Genomic DNA, 20,652 nt, shown 5'->3' on the forward strand with positions numbered 1-20,652 from the left:
CGCTTCAATCAGGGGTTCTGGTAGCTGTCTCTGAAGTATACTGACCGCAGAAGCGGAGTTACGTCACTTTATATGCCTGAGGCCAATTTTTTATATGTTACTTTTTAATATATCTAATAAAAGTTATATTTTATATTCATTGGATACTCCCCTGGAGATATAAATATATGTTTCCAGTCTGTGAAATGTTGATGTCGGGTATCTGGCATATTTGGTATGGACAGTAAATAATATTTATTCATGTATTTGTGTGATATAACTATCTGTTTGAAAAGCAGAGCAGTTCACATTTTGAAAATTTGGGGGTTTTTTTTGCAAATTTCCATCAAATTTCCTAATTTTATTTATAATAAATACACAAATATTGATTCAATTTTAACACTAACATGAAGTACAGTGTGTCACAAGAAAACAATCTCAAAATCACTTGTGTAAGTTAAAGCGTCTCAAAGTTATTGCCATATAAAGTGACATGTCAGTTTTGAAAAATGAGGCCTGGTCCTTAAAGGGGTATTCCCACCTCACATACTCAGCAGTCTTCACTCTTGTAAAATCTTCTTTCTTCCTGGTTTCTTGCATCATTTGGTGGGCGGGGTTTCACAGGCAACCTGCCGTTTAGCTCCGCCCCAAAATTCACATGTAGGTCCGCCCACCCACATTGGACTATGAAGTACAGGCAGCAGCAACTCCATTCTGTGTTACATACAGAGACTGCCTGTCTCTGCCATAATGAACACAACTGAATTAGCTAGCCTGATAACTGGAAGAACAGAAGAAATGAAAGCAGCTCCTCTATCTGAGTGCAGGACCTAGGTCACATGGTGTAGACACAGGATTAGCTAGATACACAGGCTCGCTCCCTGCACTTAGCCCCTCCTCCCTTCCCCCTGAGAGCAGCAGATACATCATTTGACTCAGGAGCAGCTAGGTCAGGGCTGTGGCCACAAAGAATTGAATAAAGTAATATAGTGGACAAACAAAGCAGTTTTGCTGAAGGAATGTATTTAGGAAAAGTCTTACATCCACATTAACCAGCAGTATAGATAGGATCCTTGTGATGGAACAACCCCTTTAAGGCACTTTGGGGCTGTGTCCTTAAGGGGTTAAACTAACTAAAATGCCCGATTAGTCGCAATTTTGATTTAGGTCATAGTTGCCCAGCCCTAATAAGCAGTCTACCTTTCCATGAAAATGCTATATTTTACCAAGTTTACTAGCTCTCATACTGTATAATAAAAAGGTGGATTCAATCAAATACATTTGCAATACATATTGTACTTGTGCATACCTTTCTGTACACTTGCTACTTGAGCACCATAAAATTTGCTGTTCATCAGGAAGACTAGGAAGTTTATTCATTATGGTTATTAAAAGCAAGCAATGAGTAAAGTGATGCTCAGGAGGGAGCTCTAAATAGAAGAAACATACACATTAATGTACATTCGAAGCATAAATTTACAGTACAGTATATTAAAGGGGTTTTCCCCACAAAGCACATTATTCCCCATCTATAGGACAGAGGATCCCCAATGACCAGGAGAATGAAGAACTTTAGTCCCCAGTTCTGAATGAAGCGGTGGTCGGGCGTGCCGAAGACAACCAAGTGCTATGGTTGCTGTCACTATTATTACCGTACTGCTTGGGAAAAACCCCTTTAGAGAGGCACTGCAGGCAGAACTGGAGACATGTACAGGACATATATTCCAGTGTCATGGAGTCATAAAACACAAGCCTATTTAGAGTAGCCAGATTATCAAAAAGCATTTGAGGCCTAGATTTTACAATGAAAACTTGGGTTAAAATCTAATGATAAGAATGCTAATTTACAGGTGTCTAACCTTGTTCACTCAAGACCAAATCCATAAATAGCCTGGAGGACAACAACTGAGGAATAAGTGCTTCAAGAACCACTAGAAATACACTGCGGATTTCATGTTTGTGAGCATCAGACATGGACACTGCAAATAGGCTTGGAGGAAACAAGCTAAAAGAGAAAAAAAAAAAGACACAAGTACAACATTAAGCAACAGAAAACCATATAACAAAGTATTTTTATGTAAATGCCTAAATGATGTCCTTTCCTATAGTATACTGTGACAACTACCTAGACAAAGGAGCTAGTCCTGAAACCAGTTGGTGCATTTTGTCTACCAGTTAGCATTTGGCATTGTTAGGTTCAGACTTGCAAGACAGAATGACAAAATTACAAACTGTATTAAGTCCAGAAAGTCCCCCACCTCCAGCACGAACTCCTAGGTTTCCCCATCCTTCCCAGCATGTTTTGCCACCAGGAAACTTCCTTTGTTGGTATCTGATATGCACGAGCTGCAGCTGAACATATCTGTTATCAAGACAACAAACTATCTTGATAACTTTTTTAAATGCTATGATCTTTCAATGTTTCAATACTGGAGGCGACTTTTCTGGAATGCAATTATGATATACTTAAGCGCACATGGTACTTACACACAGTGACTTTACTATTAATAGCATTTTTTTCCCCCTTATAAAACTACATTCACATCTGCATCACATTGCAGCGTCTGCCTTGAATTGCCAGACAAAAAACTCCAGCACGCACAAACTTTTTATCTGCACTTTCAGTTAAAAACCATAGACACTTGACGGACACATTGTCAATGGGGTCCGCTGGGATTTGTATGCGTCCACTATTTTAGTGGTCCATTTGTCCAGTTCACATCATCTGATGGAACAGAACAATGGACAGCCTAACGCAGGTGTGAAACTAGAATACTTCTACAATTTACAATGGTTTTACACAAAAAAAAATTTCTAGCACGAAAAAGAGAAATCATGCACTTACCTGTGTATCTGAAGGTATAACTGATGAAGAGAAACACATGATCCTTCTAAAAATGGCATGAATTCCTTAAAAAGAAAAAAAGTGGTTACTGACATACAATAGTATAGTTACAAGAGTCTTTGTGGCCTGCAATATAAATACAAGGCTAAAAAAATAAAATAAATGAGTCGCAGAGTGTAGGACATCACAAGAGGAGAGAAATTTGAAATACAAGGAGTCAAGAGGGTGAAAAAAAAAAATTACGTTGGTAAGAAAATAATCAAATATTTAATGCATAAGGGCAAGAAAATTCAATAACACAAGCCAACAGTGCAAGAGACCCTCAAAATGACTCAACACTCAATGCAAATAAACTAGAATACCGTAACCCCAATTACAAAAAAGTTGGGACACTGTGTAAAATGTACAGAAAAACAAGAACGCAATGATTTTGGAAGTCTTTGGTTACCTGAAGCCGAAATAGATGTAACATGATTTATGGGAATTGACCAATGGAGTACAACCGTAAAAGCAAAATGTCAACCACTGCTTTTCTGTATGTAAAACCCATCCTGTGGTTTTAGTACAACCACTGATTCAGAAATTCTGTCAAGCTGAAAAAAACAAGGAAGTGTACCTCCACTCCCAATACCACCCCCATCAGGATGGGTTACACAGAGAAAAGCAGTGACAGACATTTTTTTCTTCATCTAACCAAGAGGATGCAGGCATGTATCAGGGCAGATACCCTGACTTTTTTTTTCTTCCATGTTTTCCAATTCCCAGAGAACTCCTTAAGATATTTATGTTTAATCAAAGTTTATTGAAAGGATTTTCAAATAAAATAAGTAACAATATACAAAGCGTAGCCCAATGGGCCTGTTAGAGTCAATAACAGTAAAAGAACTTGAGACATGGGTACATAATAGTACAAGTGTGAGGAAGAAATCACAAGTTGCAACAGGTCAACTTAGGACATCAAGGGGTTAGAATGGATAACCACAGAGGTAAGCATCCGCGGACACAAACATGCGGGAAAGGCTGAAATCTGTTGCCTCAGTGAGGAAACAAGAAAAGGTGTAATGGTAGGCCCAAGGTAGAAGGGAGACATACAAATACAAGAACATCACAGATAATGAAAGAGACAGAAGGATGGAAGAGACAAAGGAACATGGCATCAGCAGGGGAATACAATCCACGGGGAAATCATGGAGGGATTACAGGATTCATGAGAAAAAATAATAATAATTGCAGTACTCCGCAGACTCCTTAAACAATACCCTTGGACACCAGAGAGTCTCAAATCAGCAGAGTCCTCTGCCATCCTGGCACAACTAGTGGAAGGTGTGGTGCTACTGTCTAGGAATGACTGATCTGGCAGCTGTATGGAAAAGGCGCTGGAGGTCACATTTTATTTTAGAAATCTTTCCAGGGATAAATGAAAGGAGGGGATTTAGGGCATGGCGCTAGTGAGTGTCCACTAACCCTGGTATATAGGTCAAATAGTGAGCCCCAGAAGGGTTTTATCGCCACAAGTCCCACCAGATATGGAAGAGAGTCCTCTTCTCAGAGGAACAGTACCAACAGTGATCAGAGACACCAAAGCAGAATCTGTGGAGGAGGTCAAGACAGCAATACCAACAAGTCAATATCTTGAAGTTCTTTTCCCCAAGCGTTGCATAGAATTGGCAACTTGTGAGCAAACAGAAATGACCTATGCCACTCGGTGGGAGAAAGGTATACTTGAAGGCCATCCTCCCAGGAGCCAGTATATGGAGGACTGCCAGAGTTGCATGCTATTGAGCAGTGAGAGAACCCGTGTGGGGGTCTCCAATTGTGAGACAGAAACATCCAGTTCAGTGAGACTAGAGTAAAGCAATGGGAGCATAGCGAACTTAAAGAGGAAACCGAGGAGCTGATGATATTCCAAACAGGAAAGGTGGACATCAGTGTTGGAATCATGCAGTATGTCGAGGGAGGGAAAGGGTGGGCTCCCAGGAACTTGGCCTAACCTAACATTGCAGATAGACCAACATAAAAATCTGTTGGTGGAGTATCCTGGCGAGAAGCAAAGGGGACCCGAGACACTTGCAACCAGGCCAAGTCATGCCAAGTCCAAAATGGACAAGACGTGAACGGATATCCTTTAGATACTTTACTATCAAAGAAGGTTATTTATATAGCACCTATAAAATGCAAATAGCTTATATTTAACTTTTTGCCTGAAACTTCTTTAACAGAATGTGAGTGATCAGTATACATGCATACATAACCTACAGATAGAAGTACCTTACCTTGGTGTAGTGCACCAGGGAGTTGGCAAAGAACCGACAAAGCTTTAGTGTTTTCTGGAATAATCTTTGGTCTGTAGTTTCCTAAGCAAAAAATTCAAATGGTGTAAGATAATTTATTCACAGCTAAATAAGGGTGCACATGTGCCGTCATATAGTGCCTCTGTAAGGCATTACAGCTTGTTCTTAGAAACAGGTAATATTAAATGTTTGCATCTGCAGGTCAATGTAATACAGTGTCCTCCACAGACTGGACAGGAGTGGAACCTGTCCAGAATTTTATAATTCCTTTGATAATACACAGGCGTGTGTATGAGGCTGTAGGAAACAATTGTTCAGCTGTTAACATGCTTATTAAACACCATGTACTTAAAACATTATTTTCTTGTAGATTTTAAAGAATTTGTCACCAGAACCCAGCATTTTAACCCCTAACGCTATTTAACAGCCAGGCTCCCGCTGCAACACCAATCCTTGAGGTTTAATCCTTAATATGCCACGGTCAATAGCGACCGCAGCATCTTAGGGGTTTCTAAGTGAAAGTAAAAGTTTCTGGCAGCATTGAGAGTGGGTGTTAACTATAACTGACAGCTAACACCCTGCTCCTTAACACCCAATGGAAGCTCAGCAGTTGTTTAACAAACTGTGGGGTGCTTATTATCATTTTACCACCTTGTAAAAATGAAAACTCTAGGGATAATGCAAATGAGACATGGCACCTGAAAACCATTTCAGCAAAATCTGCTTTTCAAACATCCAGTATCGCTCCTTCCCTTCTGAGCACTGCCGTGCGAACAAACATCAGTTTACACCCACATGTGGGGCATTTCTGTGCGTTGTAGAAATTGCATAGCAAAATTTGAGATGCATTTTCCCCTTTAGCTCTAAAATTAACACATTCACAAAGGGTTAAATAAATGTATTCCAGAAAAAAAAATGAAATGTCTAAATTTCATTTCTATATTGTTTTAATTTCTGTGAAATGCTTAAAGGGTTAACAAACTTCCAAAATGCTGTTTTAAATTATTTGAGGGGTACAGATTTGAAAATATGGTAATTAATGGGGGTGTCTAATGCATAAGCGATTTTTACCTAAGCATATATTTGCACAGCCTTTAGAAATGTTATTCTAAACATATCTTTTATTCATTAATCCTCCCAGCCATTTTTGAATTAGCCTGCTTTTTTTGATATGCTAATTAGCCACCACAGAGCACCAGAAGTCTCTGTGATGCTCTCTGAGCACTGCTTGTGTGATATGTGTAAAGAAGGGGAAGGTGAGAGTAGGGAAGACTGATGAGTCGTTGTCATCATCAGAATCATCATCCTTCCCTGCTCTCACCTTCCCCTGTTTACAAATATCACACAAGCAGTGCTCAGAAAGCATCACAGGCTTCCGTTGCTCTGTGATGGCTAATTAGCAAATTAATAAAAGCAGGCTAATTCAAAAACAACTGGGAGGATTAATGAATAAAAGGTATGTCGAGAATAGCCTTTCTAAAGGCTATGCAAATATATACTTAGTTAAAAATCACTACAAGCAATTATAGATTCCCTTTAACCCCTTCCCGCCGATGGCATTTTTTGATTTTCGTTTTTGACTCCCCTCCTTCTAAACCCCATAACTTTTTTATTTCTCCGCTCCCAGAGTCATATGAGGTCTTAATTTTTGCGGGACAATTTTTTCTTCATGATGCCACCATTAATTATTCTATATAATGTACTGGGAAGCAGGAAAAAAATTCAGAATGGGGTGGATTTGAAGAAAAAAATGCATTTCTGCTACTTTCTTACGGGCTTTGGTTTTACGGCGTTCACTGTGCAGACAAAATGACATGTCCCCTGTATTCTGTGTTTCGGTACGGTTCCAGGGATACCAAATTTATATGGTTTTATTTACATTTTGACCCCTAAAAAAAATTCCAAAACGGTGTTAAAAATTTTTTTTTCTAAAAGTCGCCATATTCCGACGGCCGTAACTTTTTTATACATAGGTGTACGGGGATGCATAGGGCGTCTTTTTTTGCGGGGCCGGGTGTACTTTTTAGTTCTACCATTTTCGGGAAATGTTATTGCTTTGATCACTTTTTATTCAAATTTTTATCAGAATTAAAACAGTGAAAAAACGGCGGTTTGGCACTTTTGACTATTTTTCCTGCTACGGCGTTTACCGAACAGGAAAAATATTATTATAGATTTGTAGAGCGGGCGATTTCGGACGCGGGGATACCTAACATGTATATGTTTCACAGTTTTTAACTACTTTTATATTTGTTCTAGGGAAAGGGGGGTGATTTGAACTTCTAATACATTTTTTTATATTTTTTTTACTTTTTTTTAATTTTTTTTTTGCATTTATTAGACCCCCTAGGGGTGTTGAACCCCAGGGGGTCTGATCACTAATGCAATGCATTACAATGCTAATGCATTGCAAAAAATCATCCTCTCTTTTGCAGGCTGTATACACCAGCCTGCAAAAGAGAGAATTTGCAGACCGGCTGGGAGCCTTTAACAAGGCTCCCGGCTGTCATGGCAACGGGGGGGGTCGGCCCTGGAGCATGCTCCAGGAGCCGGCGATCCCTGCCAAAATGGCGGCGCCCATGCGCCGCCGGGAAAATGGCGCCTCCGGCGCCTTTGACAGCAGCGCCGGAGGGGTTAATGCCTCCGATCGGTCCGGGGACCGATCGGAGGCATTAGAGCCGGTTGTCTACTGCTTAAAGCAGTAGACACCCGGCGGCTATGGCGGCCGCCCAGCTCCCAGGCGGTCGCCATAGTTACAGACCCGACACGCGCCGTACTATTACGGCGCATGTCGGGAAGGGGTTAAACTGTATGCCCAATGTATTATCTCACAAAATTATTTCCACAGATTGAGAAAACACAATTTTATATTTTTACCTGTGTTCCTGTAAGCTTCATGTGCTCTGCTAGATGTATGCTTGTCTGGAATGACAGTACAATATCATCACACAAAGAACTTACAATGTCATCATGGCGCATCTGCTCTTTTACCAATGTGTGATGCTTGAGAGTCTGTCTAAAATGTATAAAACACAAAGTTATAATCCATGTATCTGAACCATACATTATTTTGTATACAAACAATCAACAATTTTAAAGAAGAATGCACATGAAGAATGACACCTTTTCTGGCAATTATATATACTGCACTTATTATCATTATATATACACACTGCACTGTTTCTTCTGCCTTTTTGATAAAGTACGTGAGTCAAAAGCCCATTAACATACCTACTGCCTTGGACTCCACTGCACACTCCAGCAGCTAGTACCATCATCAGGACAGAACTTTGCAAGTCTTCAGTAGGTGATACCTTTTTTAATGGCTAACTCATAATGATGACAGAATATGACGTTTCGAAGCTTCCTCTGAGCTTCTTCTTCAGATATAACTAAAAAACACTCTGTAGAGGCTGCATATTTATGACTGGGCACAGGGCTAGAATTACAGGAGGGAGGGGGGAAGAGGCTTATTACTATATACTTATAACAACAAACAATCAATTGCCAGATCCCTGGTTCTTATCTTAATGGCTGTCTTAATGATCTGTATAAAAAGACATAAACCCAAGTGAGATGTTCATCCCATTGTCCAATGTCTGGACAATGGGATGAACATCTCACTTGGGTTTATGTCTTTTTATACAGATCATTAAGACAGCCATTAAGATAAGAACCAGGGATCTGGCAATTGATTGTTTGTTGTTATAAGTATATAGTAATAAGCCTCTTCCCCCCTCCCTCCTGTAATTCTAGCCCTGTGCCCAGTCATAAATATGCAGCCTCTACAGAGTGTTTTTTTAGTTATATCTGAAGAAGAAGCTCAGAGGAAGCTTCGAAACGTCATATTCTGTCATCATTATGAGTTAGCCATTAAAAAAGGTATCACCTACTGAAGACTTGCAAAGTTTTTTTGTTTTTTATATTTTATAACCACTGGCTAACACGGTACCAAAACAAACATTTTCCTTTTACCAACAGGACAGAACTGTCAATCTTAGCCTGTACTAAACTTTATAGAACTTGGTATCTGCAGATGACAAATCTGATCATGGCACTTTGTACTGAGTGTGCAATGGAGACCTAGGCACATTAATGTGCAGATGGCACAAACACAATGGAAATAATCTTACATAAACATACTACAAATTAAACAAAATAAGAATACAAGTTAATGTCAACACATACAGAGTGCACACATGCAAAAATGCAAAGCTTTCCTAACCATTAGAAAAATGAGCTAAAATAAAGATGCTATGGTTTCTTCTGCTTGTTTTTTTTGAAAGCGTTCATTAAATCTGACCTTCTATATATGGATGCTAGCAGAAATGTATAGTGGCGGAACAGCACAGCAGACCAACATTTAGTTTATGGAAAAAATGTAGTGTTATTTGCAATCTATTCATTCGAATCCCTTCTGATAAGGACCATCAATGCTGAATAACATACTGCCCATAGATCAGTCTGCATTTTCAAGGTGACAGGATAGATCTACAGATACAGTCCTATGAAAAAGTTGGGGCACCCCTATTAATCTTAATCATTTTTAGTTCTAAATATTTTGGTGTTTGCAACAGCCATTTCAGTTTGATATATCTAATAACTGATGGACACAGTAATATTTCAGGATTGAAATGAGGTTTATTGTACTAACCAATAATGTGCAATATGCATTAAACCAAAATTTGACCGATGCAAAAGTATGGGCACCTCAACAGAAAAGTGACATTAATATTTAGTAGATTCTCCTTTTGCAAAGATAACAGCCTCTAGTCGCTTTTAGACGCTAGACCATCAAACTTAACTGAACTTGAATTGTTTTGTAAAGAGGAATGGTCCAAAATACCTTCATCCAGGAACTGATTAAAATCTACAGGAAGCGACTAGAGGTTGTTATCTTTGCAAAAGGAGGATCTACTAAATATTAATGTCACTTTTCTGTTGAGGTGCCCATACTTTTGCACCGGTCAAATTTTGGTTTAATGCATATTGCACATTTTCTGTTAGTACAATAAACCTCATTTCAATCCTGAAATATTACTGTGTCCATCAGTTATTAGATATATCAAACTGAAATGGCTGTTGCAAACACCAAGATATTTAGAACTAAAAATGATTAAGATTAATAGGGGTGCCCAAACTTTTTCATAGGACTGTATACACTATTAGCATACTAACAGCTTAATCAGACAGCTCACTTCCTGCTCTCTTTTTGCACACATCAAACTATCAAGTCTGTTTTTACAGGACCTAACTCACCGGTGTGTGGGGAAAAAAAAATCCTGTATGGCAGAATTTCAGCCCTGTCATGTAAATACAGTGTAAAATGTAAGCCATTATATTCTAGCCACTTCTGTAACATTTATAAAGAACACTGTTTTACTTACTTGATGATGAATTTCCATGTGTTTGCATGCAGGGCATGATCCATTTTGGAGACAAGTGAACAAATGTCTAAGAATGTATGTATAACTGCAAAGAAAAAAAAACAAAAAAAACAAAAAAAAAAAACTTTACATAAAAACATTTGAACACAGCAATGGATGATACTGTGAGAACCATCAATGTAACCTTTGCTGCACAAAAAAACGGATGTTGATAATTTCATAATTTAGAAATTTACTATATTTAACCGGTTGGTAAATTTACGGCCGGCGGTCAAGGTCTCTGAAGACCGGTCAATAGTAAAAATACAGCCGTCACTTCAGAGACCTTTTCACCGGTATCAGGAGCAGGGTGTTAGCTGTTACTAACAGATAACACCCTGCTCCATAACTGAGCTGAGCTCCGACTACTTTTTAACCCCTTAGATGTCAGAATTAAACATGATCGCGGCATCTAAGGGGTTTTCCGTGATCTCTGTGCCCCCGCGGCGAGATCGGGAGTGCTGTATGGTTACTACGCAGCCTGGGGTCTGGCCAGTGACCCCAGGCTGCCCTGAACCCCCACATACCTGGTGATCCTGCAAGGACCTTCAGAAGTCAGTCTATGCGTCTGCATAGCCTGACTTCCTGTTATACACTGCGAGACACTGAATGCTATGTCTCCCAGTGTAGAATATTGATTCAGCTATGAAATCATTGCCGAATCAAGTGTCCTAAAGGGACACATGAAAAAGTGAAAAAAAGGTGAAAAAAAATAGTGTTTGAAAAAATTTTTAAGTGATAAAGCCCCAAAAATTCACTTTTTTCTACAGAAAATGAATTATATATATATAAAAAAAAACCTAAAAATTAGTAAAAGCAATGCATACTTGGTATCATTGCATCTGTAACAACCTGTACAATAAAAATGAAACAATAAAGTAACATGTTACTTATACTGTACACTGAATGGCGAAAAATTTAAGAGATAAAACACAATGCCAGAACTGATTTTTTTTTTTTTAAATCCAGCAAAAAAAGAGTTAATAAAATGTATTCAATAAGTTGTAGGCACCCAAAAATGGTGTCATAACAAAATGGATCTCATCCCGCAAACAACAAGCCCTTATGTGGCCACGTCACCAGAAAAATAAAGAAAATATAGCATCTAGCAATGTAAGGACAAACCCTCCCCAAAAATCGCCAAATCATTAGAACACAACTGGCTGCAGCGGGAAGCAAATATATAACCTGTGTGAGTGTATACCAAGGGACACTCCAGATTTAGAGCTTATGAGGGAAAAGACATCAGAAGTGACCCCCAGAGTGACTCCCCCAATCATAGGAGCTACTGGGACACAGTAGGGAAGTTGGTGTTTGAATACGTAAACTGTGTGGAGGACATTTCACTCTTCACCATGCACTGTGCAGTCATGTCTGGGATACGAATACTCACTACACCCCCTGAGAAATTCTTTGAGGGGTGCAGTTTTCAAAATGGGGTCACTCCTTTGGGGAATCCACTTTTCTGGTACCTTACAGGCTCTACAAACATGACATGGAGTCTGGATACCAAACATCTAAATCTGTGCTCCAAAAGCCGCATCGCACTCCTTCCCTTCTGTGCCCTGCTGTGTGCCCAAACTGCAGTTTATGCCACATGTATGACACGGTGTACCCAGGATAACGTATGTAATGTCATATGTGGGTATAAACTGATATTCGGGCACAGCCAGACACAGAAGGGAAGAAGGGTTATTGGAGCACAGACGGTTTGGCTTTTGGACACCATGACACTTTCGCAGAGCTGAAACGCCAGTAAAGTGGAATCCCCTGACATGTGACCTTTTTTTGGAAACTACACCCCTGAAGAATTTATCCAGGGGTAAAGAGAGCATTTTTAACCCCCCAAGTGTTGCTATAACTTATTATCCATAAATGAATACGAAGCTGATTGTGAGAGGTGAAAATTACAATTTTTCAAGTAAGGCTGCCTTCACACGGAGTAACGGTGGGCTTGTAAAAATCCTCATTCACAGCCGTACACACGAGCACTGCAGAAGGCTCCCGAACACTTCCCATTCACTTCAATGGGAGCGCTCGTAAAGCCGGCAGTCTTAGGGCTAGTTCACACGTGGGCAAAGGGGAGGTTTTTGACAGCGGAATTCGCTTCAAAAACCTCTCCTTTAACATGGTGGTCTATGTAGACCACTAGCTTTTTTTTCCTCCTAGCGTTTTCCGCCTGAAGAAGCGACATGACCTTTCTTCAGGCGGAAAACGCCTGAAGAATTGCATAGAAGTGAATGGGAGGCGAAAACCGCGCGGTAAAAAACCGCGCGTTTTTTTGCACACAAAACCGCGCGGTTTTTTGCAAAAAAACGCGCGGTTTTCGCCTGCAGTTTCTATAGCACATATAGGAAAAAAAAAACCCTAGCGAAAACCGCTAGCGAAAACCGCGTCAAAAACCTTGTAAAAAACCGCGTGGAATGCAAAAAACAGCGTCAAAAAAACTCCCCGAGGTTTTTTACCTCGCACAAATAAGCTAGGCGGTTTTCACGTGTGAACTGACCCTTATACTTCATTTCAGTGCGTAATATGTTGTGCCCGCCTTGTATCAGAGATGAATGCTCTAAAAGTTGTTGAGCCGGGATACCCGCTTACCAGTTTTTGGAGTGTCTCTGCTGATATAAGTTGGGCACAACATACCAGGCACTGAAATGGCAAATCTCTGGAAAATTTTCATTTTTAACTTCTCATTATCAGCTGTGCATTCATTTCTGGAAATGAAATAAATACAACACTCAAGGGTTAAAAATGCTCGCTACGCCACTTCATAAATCCCATTATTGGGGTAGTGTCCAAAATGGGATGACAAGTCTGTGGATTCCACTTTATTGGCAATTCAGGGGCTTTGCAAAAGTGTCATGACATCCAAAAACCAAAACAGCGCTCCTTCCCTTCTGTGTCTGGCTGTGCCCAAACAGCCGTTTCTACCCACATATGGCATTAAGTCCATTATCCGGGGTACACCAGTGTCATACATGTGGGCATACACTGCCATTTGGGTACACAGCAGGGCGCAGATGTAAAGGAGCGATATGTGCTTTTGGAGTGCAGATTTAGATTGTTGGTTTGGAGGTGCAGGTCTCTGACAACACAAAGTCGGTGCAATGTATTGGGCACCGAAATGGCATTTTTCTTTAAAAATTTCAATTTTAATTTTGTACATTAATTTTTGAGAAACGTTTTTAAGTTCAAAATGATAATACCCCTTGATACATTCCTTGATGGGTGTAATTTTTAAAATGGGGTCACTTTTGAGGGGGTTTCCATTGATTAATATTTTAGGGGCTCAACAAATGCAACACGGTACCTGAAAACTATTCCAGCAAAATCTGCCCTCCAAAACCCAAATAGCGCCCTTTCCACGCTGAGCTTCATCTGTTCAGATTATGGCCACATATGGGGTATTGCCGTGTTCAGGAGAAATTGTTTAACAAACTGTGGGGGGCTTTTTCTCCTTTAACCCCTTGTGTACACATCCCAAGGTTAGTAAAATCTGTGAAACGGCTATAGGGTCAAAATGCTCACTATACCCCTCAATGAATACCTTAAGGGGTCTAGTTTATAAAATGGGGTCATTTATGGGGGTTTTCAATTGTTTTGGTAACTCAAATCTTGTTTGAATGTGCAATGGGCCTGAAACATTTTGAAGCAAAGATTTTATCTTGAAATCCAGTTTGTGTTCCCATCCTTTTGGGCCCTATCGTGCGTCCGTACATAGGATTAAGGTCACAAAGTGTACATTTTTGAACACGGGAGAAATGGGGTCATCTATTTTGGGGCGTTTTTCTTCATTTTCATGTGTCATGTGCAAAAAAAAACTGCCTTTAAAATGACACTTTTGTGTAAAAAATATGAACATTTTTTGTTTGATGCAAATTTTTTTCAAAACCTATGGGGTCAAAATACTCACTATATCCCTCAATGAATGTCTTAAGGGGTCTAGTTTACAAAATGGTGTCATTTATGGGTGTTTTCAATTGCTTTGGTAACACAAATCTTGTTGGAATGTGCAATGGGCCTAAAATATCTGCAAGCAAAATTCGTGTTTGGAAATCCAGTTGGCACTCCCTACCTCTTGGGCACTACTGTATGTGCGTGTAGGACAAAGGCCACATTGTGTACATTTTTTAACACAGGAGAAGTGGGGTGATATATTTTGGGGTGTGTTTCTTCTTTTTCATGTGCTGGGTGCAAAAAAACTGCCTATAAAAGGACACATATTTGAAGAAAAAAAAAATAAATTTTTTCCGTAATTTGTAATATTTCTTACAAAACAATATTTGTTTGATCAAAATGCTCACTATAACCCTCAAAGAATACCTGAAGGGGTCTAGTTTCCCAAACTGTGTCATTTAATGGGATGTTCTGTCATTATGCCACCTGTCTGCAAATAGCTTGGTACAGGGGGAAAAACAAAAAAACCACACTCAAAATTTCCAAAATTTGCTTAGAAACTTGGCTAAAATTACTTGCTTAAATTGGCTAAATTACTGAAATATGCTAAAATGATTTCAAATATGCTCGTAAAAAGCAGCTCCCTTTGACTTGAATGGGAGCCGGCATACGTGCGCTCCCCATTGAAATAAATGGGAGGCTTTTTCCCTATTGCTTTCAATGTATTACGCGCGTTACAGAATTATTCACTGATAAATTCATACATGGAAAATTTCTAAAATTCGGCTTAGTCATTAAGGTCCAAAACAGGTCGGCCACTAAGGGGTTAAAAACATGTTTCTAGCCTCAAATGGATTTTGCATGCTGATGGACTTTCCACAGGATAGGTCATCAGTATCTGATCTGTGGGGATCCAACCTGCTCAGCTGTTTTGGCAGTGTCCATTGTCAGAATTTACTGCAGCACATGAGAAGTGGTCTGCTCCTATTGAAGAAGTTCCCCAGCACCTCCGCTATACAGTGGGCAGAGCTGCAACACGGCTCCCATTACTTGAATAGGAGCCAAGTGCATCTGTTCCCCATCCACTGAAGCACCTTCTGAATCCAGGATGCTACCCGAATAGTTGATCTCTGCAGGGTCCAGTTGTTGGACCCCCACAGACTAGAAGTTCTATTCTGTAGAAAGGCCACAGTATGCGATATCCATTTGGGGCTGGAAATGTGCTTTTAAATATAGTCATATTCCTAAATTATTATGTGGTCAGTGTGAAAAATGCATCTAGGCCAGAAATCCCCTATAAAGTGAATCTGTCATGTGATTTTTGTTGCCCTATAACAGTGCTGTGTATTATAGAGAAAGTGAGGCTATGCTCTATTACATATAGGGTCATATGATTTCAAACAGGATTGTTTAGTAACACTGGGTTCACACGAGGTTCGGAAACCTGTCAGACCAGGTCTGGCAGTGAGCGCCGGTGAGCGTTTTGAGCTCTCCGCAGCGAAACCAGTTTTTTTAAACCGGACACAAAGTCCTGCATCTCCGACTCTGTGTCCGGTTAAAAAAAACAAAACAGTTTCGCCACGCAGAGCATAAAACGCTCACGGCCGGACACTTTTCATACCCATTTGAATGGGTTTGAAAATGCCGGCAGGTTTCCGTCTCCTCTCCAGTTTTGGGCAGGAAACGGAAACCTGTATAAACGGAGACCGGGCGCAAATGTGAACAAGCCCTAAACAGCAAAATGAATCTTGACAGGACTCCTAGTAAAGACAGTGAGAGTTCTGCTTACACCACCCGCACCGGCTGATTGTATCAGTGTATGTACACAGAAGAATGGCAATTACTGTGCCGGATGGAGTAAGCAGGACTCTCACCGTCTCGTCTAAGAGTCCTGTGAGGATTTATGATAGAGATATATGGGGGAAGATTGCCAGCGAATAATCTGCTGTGATGTATAGTACCAGTAGTGTAGTCGGAAGGATATGAACTTAACATATTTTCATATTTCTACTCATAATTTTAATAATATGATTATTAATGAGCAAGTGACACTTAACAATTGTACAGCGATACCGTGTCATGCCAACCATGTGATATTCTTGAGTATTTGCTCACAACATACCAGAGACCATGCCTGTAATTTCTTTGGCTGACGCAGAGACATTTAGAGTAGTTTTATCCAGCAGTTCCATCAACTGTTTTTCTAGACTGACTGCTTCTTTGAAAAGGGATTGAAGTAAATCAGAAACCAGATGGAGTCTTCCACAATATACTGAATCACTGTCCTAGGAAACAAATGTTCTGTCATCACATAATTATGGATAGTAATATGGAACAGGAATAGGATGGGTAACTTGCCTTCCATAAAATATTTCTTATTCTAATATAAAGAGTGTAACTGAAGACAGATGAGCATGCAGTTATAAAAATCTAGGATAAAACCTCAAACTAACATTTTCAATCAGCTCTTCATTAGCTGTAAGACACCTCCACATTATAGCAGTAACACTACACCACAAAGATAATACAACATCTTACAAATCTCAAGATCTGCTCTTCTTGTTATTAAGTTACTTAATAAAAGTCAAGTTCATTATTGTGTACCATGTCACACAGATCTCACCTTGCAGTGGGTAAAAGTAGTGATAAGAACTTGCAGTACAGATGAAGGAAGAGACTGAATATTTTTGAAGTCCACTTCTTCTATGGAACAGACATAACGCACACAAGCAGTTAATGCTTCTATCCACTGAGCCATATCCTGACAAAAAAAGAAAACAAAAAAAACACAACATTAACGAAAAGAACTGGTTTGTCATATATATACCAAACTCAAACTATGTGTCTGATGAATTGTTTTAGCAAAGTTCCTACAAGTAGTAGCCAAAAAGCGCGTGTTTGTGCTGCTTTGGACACTAGAAGTAAAGTCCTGTCACTGTAATATGCCAGTTTTACATGGAATAATATATTATACAGAGATCTGCTTTATTTAGAACTATATGCTTTAGCATTTGTGTGAACTTTAACCCCTTAGCGACCCTTGACGTAACTGTACGTCATGGGTCGCATGGGGATGTATGGAGCGAGCTCACACGCTGAGCTCGCTCCATACACGGCAGATGCCGGCTGTATCATACAGCCAGGACCTGCCAACAACAGCAGCGGTCGGTGCCCAAGCCGATCGCTGCTGTTAACCCTTTACACACTGCGGTCAAACGTGACCGCAGTGTGTAAACAGAGCAGGCGGCATGGGCGCCGGCATGTTTCGCCGATCGCCGCCCTCCTGAACGTCACATGAGGGCGGTGATCGGTTGCTATGACAGCCGGAAGCCTATTGAAGGCTTCCAGGCTTGTCTCTGCATGAGATCTATTAGACGATGGCCGAGGCATCGTCTAGTAGAAGTGCTGGGATTTGCAGTGAATAGTATGAGCGATCAGACCCCCTAGGTTTCAAGGTACCTAAGGGGTCTGATCATAAATGTAACAGAAGAAAAAAAAATGTTTTTAAAAGTATTAAAAAAATAAAAAAAATATAAAAGTTCAAATCACCCCCCTTTCCCTAGATTAGCTATAAAAGTAATTAAAGAACATTAAACATAAACATATTAGGTATCCCCGCGCTCCAAAATGCCCGAACTATTAGAATATTAAAACATTTATCCCGTACTGCGAACGGCGTAGCGGCAAAAAAAATAAAAACAGCCAAAAAGCGTTTTTTTCAACACTTTGCCTCCTATAAAAAATTGAATAAAAAGTGATCAAACCATCAGATCTTTCCCCAAATGGTATCAATAGAAACGTCATCTTGTCCCGCATAAAAAGACACCACAACCAGCTCCATACATGGAAATATGAAAAAGTTACAGGTGTTAGAACATGATGACACAAAATTTTTTTTCTATTTTGCAAAGTTTATCATTTTTTTAAAAGTATCAAAACATTTGAAATACTATATAAATTTGGTATCACCGCGTTCGTACTGACACGTAGAACACAGGTAACATGTCATTTGTACCAAACAGTGAATGCTGTAAAAATTAAACCCATAAGAAAATGGCGCAAATGCATTTTTTCTCCAATTGCACCTCATTCTGAATTTTTTTCCAGCTTCCCAGTACATTGCACAGCATATTGAATGATGCCATTACAAAGTACAATTTGTCCCGCAAACAATAAGCCATCATGTGACTCTGTGAACTGAAAAATGAAAAAGTTATGGCTCTTGAAATGTGAGGAGGGAAAAACGAAAACGCGAAACCAAAAAATGGCCTGGTCCTTAAGGGGTTAAAGGGATACTATCATTAGAATCCCTTTTTTCTAACTAACACATAGGAATAGCCTTAAGAAAGGCTATTCTTCTCCTACCTTTAGATGTCTTCTCCGCACCGTCATTTGGTAGATATTCCGTTTTCCATCTTTATGCAAATGAGCTCTCTCGCAGCTGTTTGAGCGCTGGGGCCCGCCCCCAGAACTCGCCAGTGCCGCTTCCATCTTCAGAAACCGGCCTCTATGCATCGTCTTCCAGCCTGGCTTTCAATCTTCTATGCATGTGCAATCGGCTATACCAGCGGGCCTCGGGCAGAACCAACTGCACCTGCACGCTGCCATTTTTTTGTGCTCGCTTACTACAAGAGCTCACATAAGCAGCCACAAGAAAATGTGCAGACAGACAATAATTACCAAGTATCTGTGTGTGGCTGCAAACTCCAGACATCACAACAACCTTGTTGGTCTGAAAGCATGGTCATGCTGTATATCAAATCAAAATCATGACATCCCAGACATTTATGTTGCAAGTCATGTTTTATGACCATACATGCTCAAAAGATAGTTGGGAAACCTTAACCAGCTAGCTGCATCAACAATATGAATGAGTTTATTATTAATAAGTGACCAAATTAAGTATCTGGGGAATAGAGTATAATTCCACCTGTAGGTTTGGTGTGCATGGACGTGTAAAGTAGCAAATAAAAACGGACCCAACACAGATGCATCAACCATCCGATAATGTGAAAGAAATGCGCTTCTCCTTGATGTATTAAAAAACAGCTTTATTTACAGACACATACCTCTCCCGTGAGGGGAGAGGTGACCCGAAATACAGCTGTAGTCACTGCTCGGGTGTGAGGGAAGAGGTGACCTGAAATACAGCTGTAGTCATTACCCAGGTGTGAGGGAAGAGGTGACCCCAAAAAAGACTTATTCGTGTTCAGAGGCAGACCCCATGGATGGTGAAATCGATCAGAAGAGACATCAGAACCAATACACCTGAAGAAGGGCGAGTTTGGCGCCCGAAACGCGTAGTGTGTCTGTAAATAAAGCAGTTTTTTGATACATCTAGGAGAAGCGCATTTCTTTCACATTATCGGATGTTTGATGCATCTGTGTTGGGTCTGTTTTTATTTGCCACAACCAAGAGGTGAAGAAAGGACTGCGGCTATACCTACCTGAGGAAGAAACCTTCCATTTTACTAAGTGTTTGGCCACCACGGAGTTGTGACCTAGTTTCACAACTTCAGAAGGTGAGCTGTATTCTTATATTTGTAACTCTATCACTATCAAAATTACCATACTATGGGCTGCTCGGGGTCTATTTCGTTTTGTTTTTGTGGACTTGTAAAGTGTTTGGCATCTCCTGCCATGCAATATGTGTCACATCTCTGGGTTTACCAAATGCCACTAAGACACCCAGTTACAGGTGTGGGGTTCCAGAAAATGGACAGAGCTGAGAGTCAGGGAGTTTAATGGATTAGGTAAATGAAATCAGGGTCAGATATTTTGGAGCCACAGCCTAGCTTGGGATTTGTCCTTCATCTGCAGCGCTCCACCACCAGGTTTAAAAACAGGTCTGTTCTTTACTTCATTCCTTTTTATGTTATATGTATTTTTGTTAAGCACTGTAATCTAAAATTTAATAAGTCTCCCTGGTGCCAAGCAAAGAGTGAATATTGCTTAGGCTTGTTAAAGAGGACCTTTCACCACTTTTGGGCACATGCAGTGTTATATACTGCTGGAAAGCTGACAGTGCGCTGAATTCAGCGCACTGTCGGCTTTCCCGATCTGTGCCCGGTGTACAGAGCTTACGGTGCCGGTACCGTAGTGCTCTATGGTCAGAAGGGCGTTTCTGACCATTAGCCAGAGACGTCCTTCTGCCTCGCGGCGCCAATCGCGCTGTGCTGTGGAGCGGGGAGGAACTCCCCCCTCCTGCTCCTGA

At 40.3% G+C, this 20,652-nt stretch overlaps 1 protein-coding gene across 5 annotated transcripts in view; it reads right to left on the minus strand.

The window, feature by feature from the left end:
* The window catches only part of FIRRM (FIGNL1 interacting regulator of recombination and mitosis), a 53,793-nt gene that overhangs the window by 19,577 nt on the left and 13,564 nt on the right, over positions 1-20,652 (minus strand). For all 5 annotated transcript variants that reach the window (XM_075286694.1, XM_075286692.1, XM_075286689.1 and 2 more), the window contains 8 exons: positions 17,062-17,199; positions 16,561-16,723; positions 10,503-10,587; positions 7,993-8,131; positions 5,098-5,178; positions 2,825-2,889; positions 1,839-1,984; positions 1,289-1,409 (listed from right to left, as the gene is read on the minus strand). In XM_075286694.1, the coding sequence (XP_075142795.1) occupies positions 1,289-1,409; positions 1,839-1,984; positions 2,825-2,889; positions 5,098-5,178; positions 7,993-8,131; positions 10,503-10,587; positions 16,561-16,723; positions 17,062-17,199 (938 nt within the window). The remainder of the gene's footprint in view (positions 1-1,288; positions 1,410-1,838; positions 1,985-2,824; positions 2,890-5,097; positions 5,179-7,992; positions 8,132-10,502; positions 10,588-16,560; positions 16,724-17,061; positions 17,200-20,652) is intronic.

Source organism: Leptodactylus fuscus, chromosome 9 (genome assembly GCF_031893055.1).
Source record: "Leptodactylus fuscus isolate aLepFus1 chromosome 9, aLepFus1.hap2, whole genome shotgun sequence".
In the NCBI taxonomy this organism is placed as follows: Eukaryota; Metazoa; Chordata; class Amphibia; order Anura; family Leptodactylidae; genus Leptodactylus; species Leptodactylus fuscus.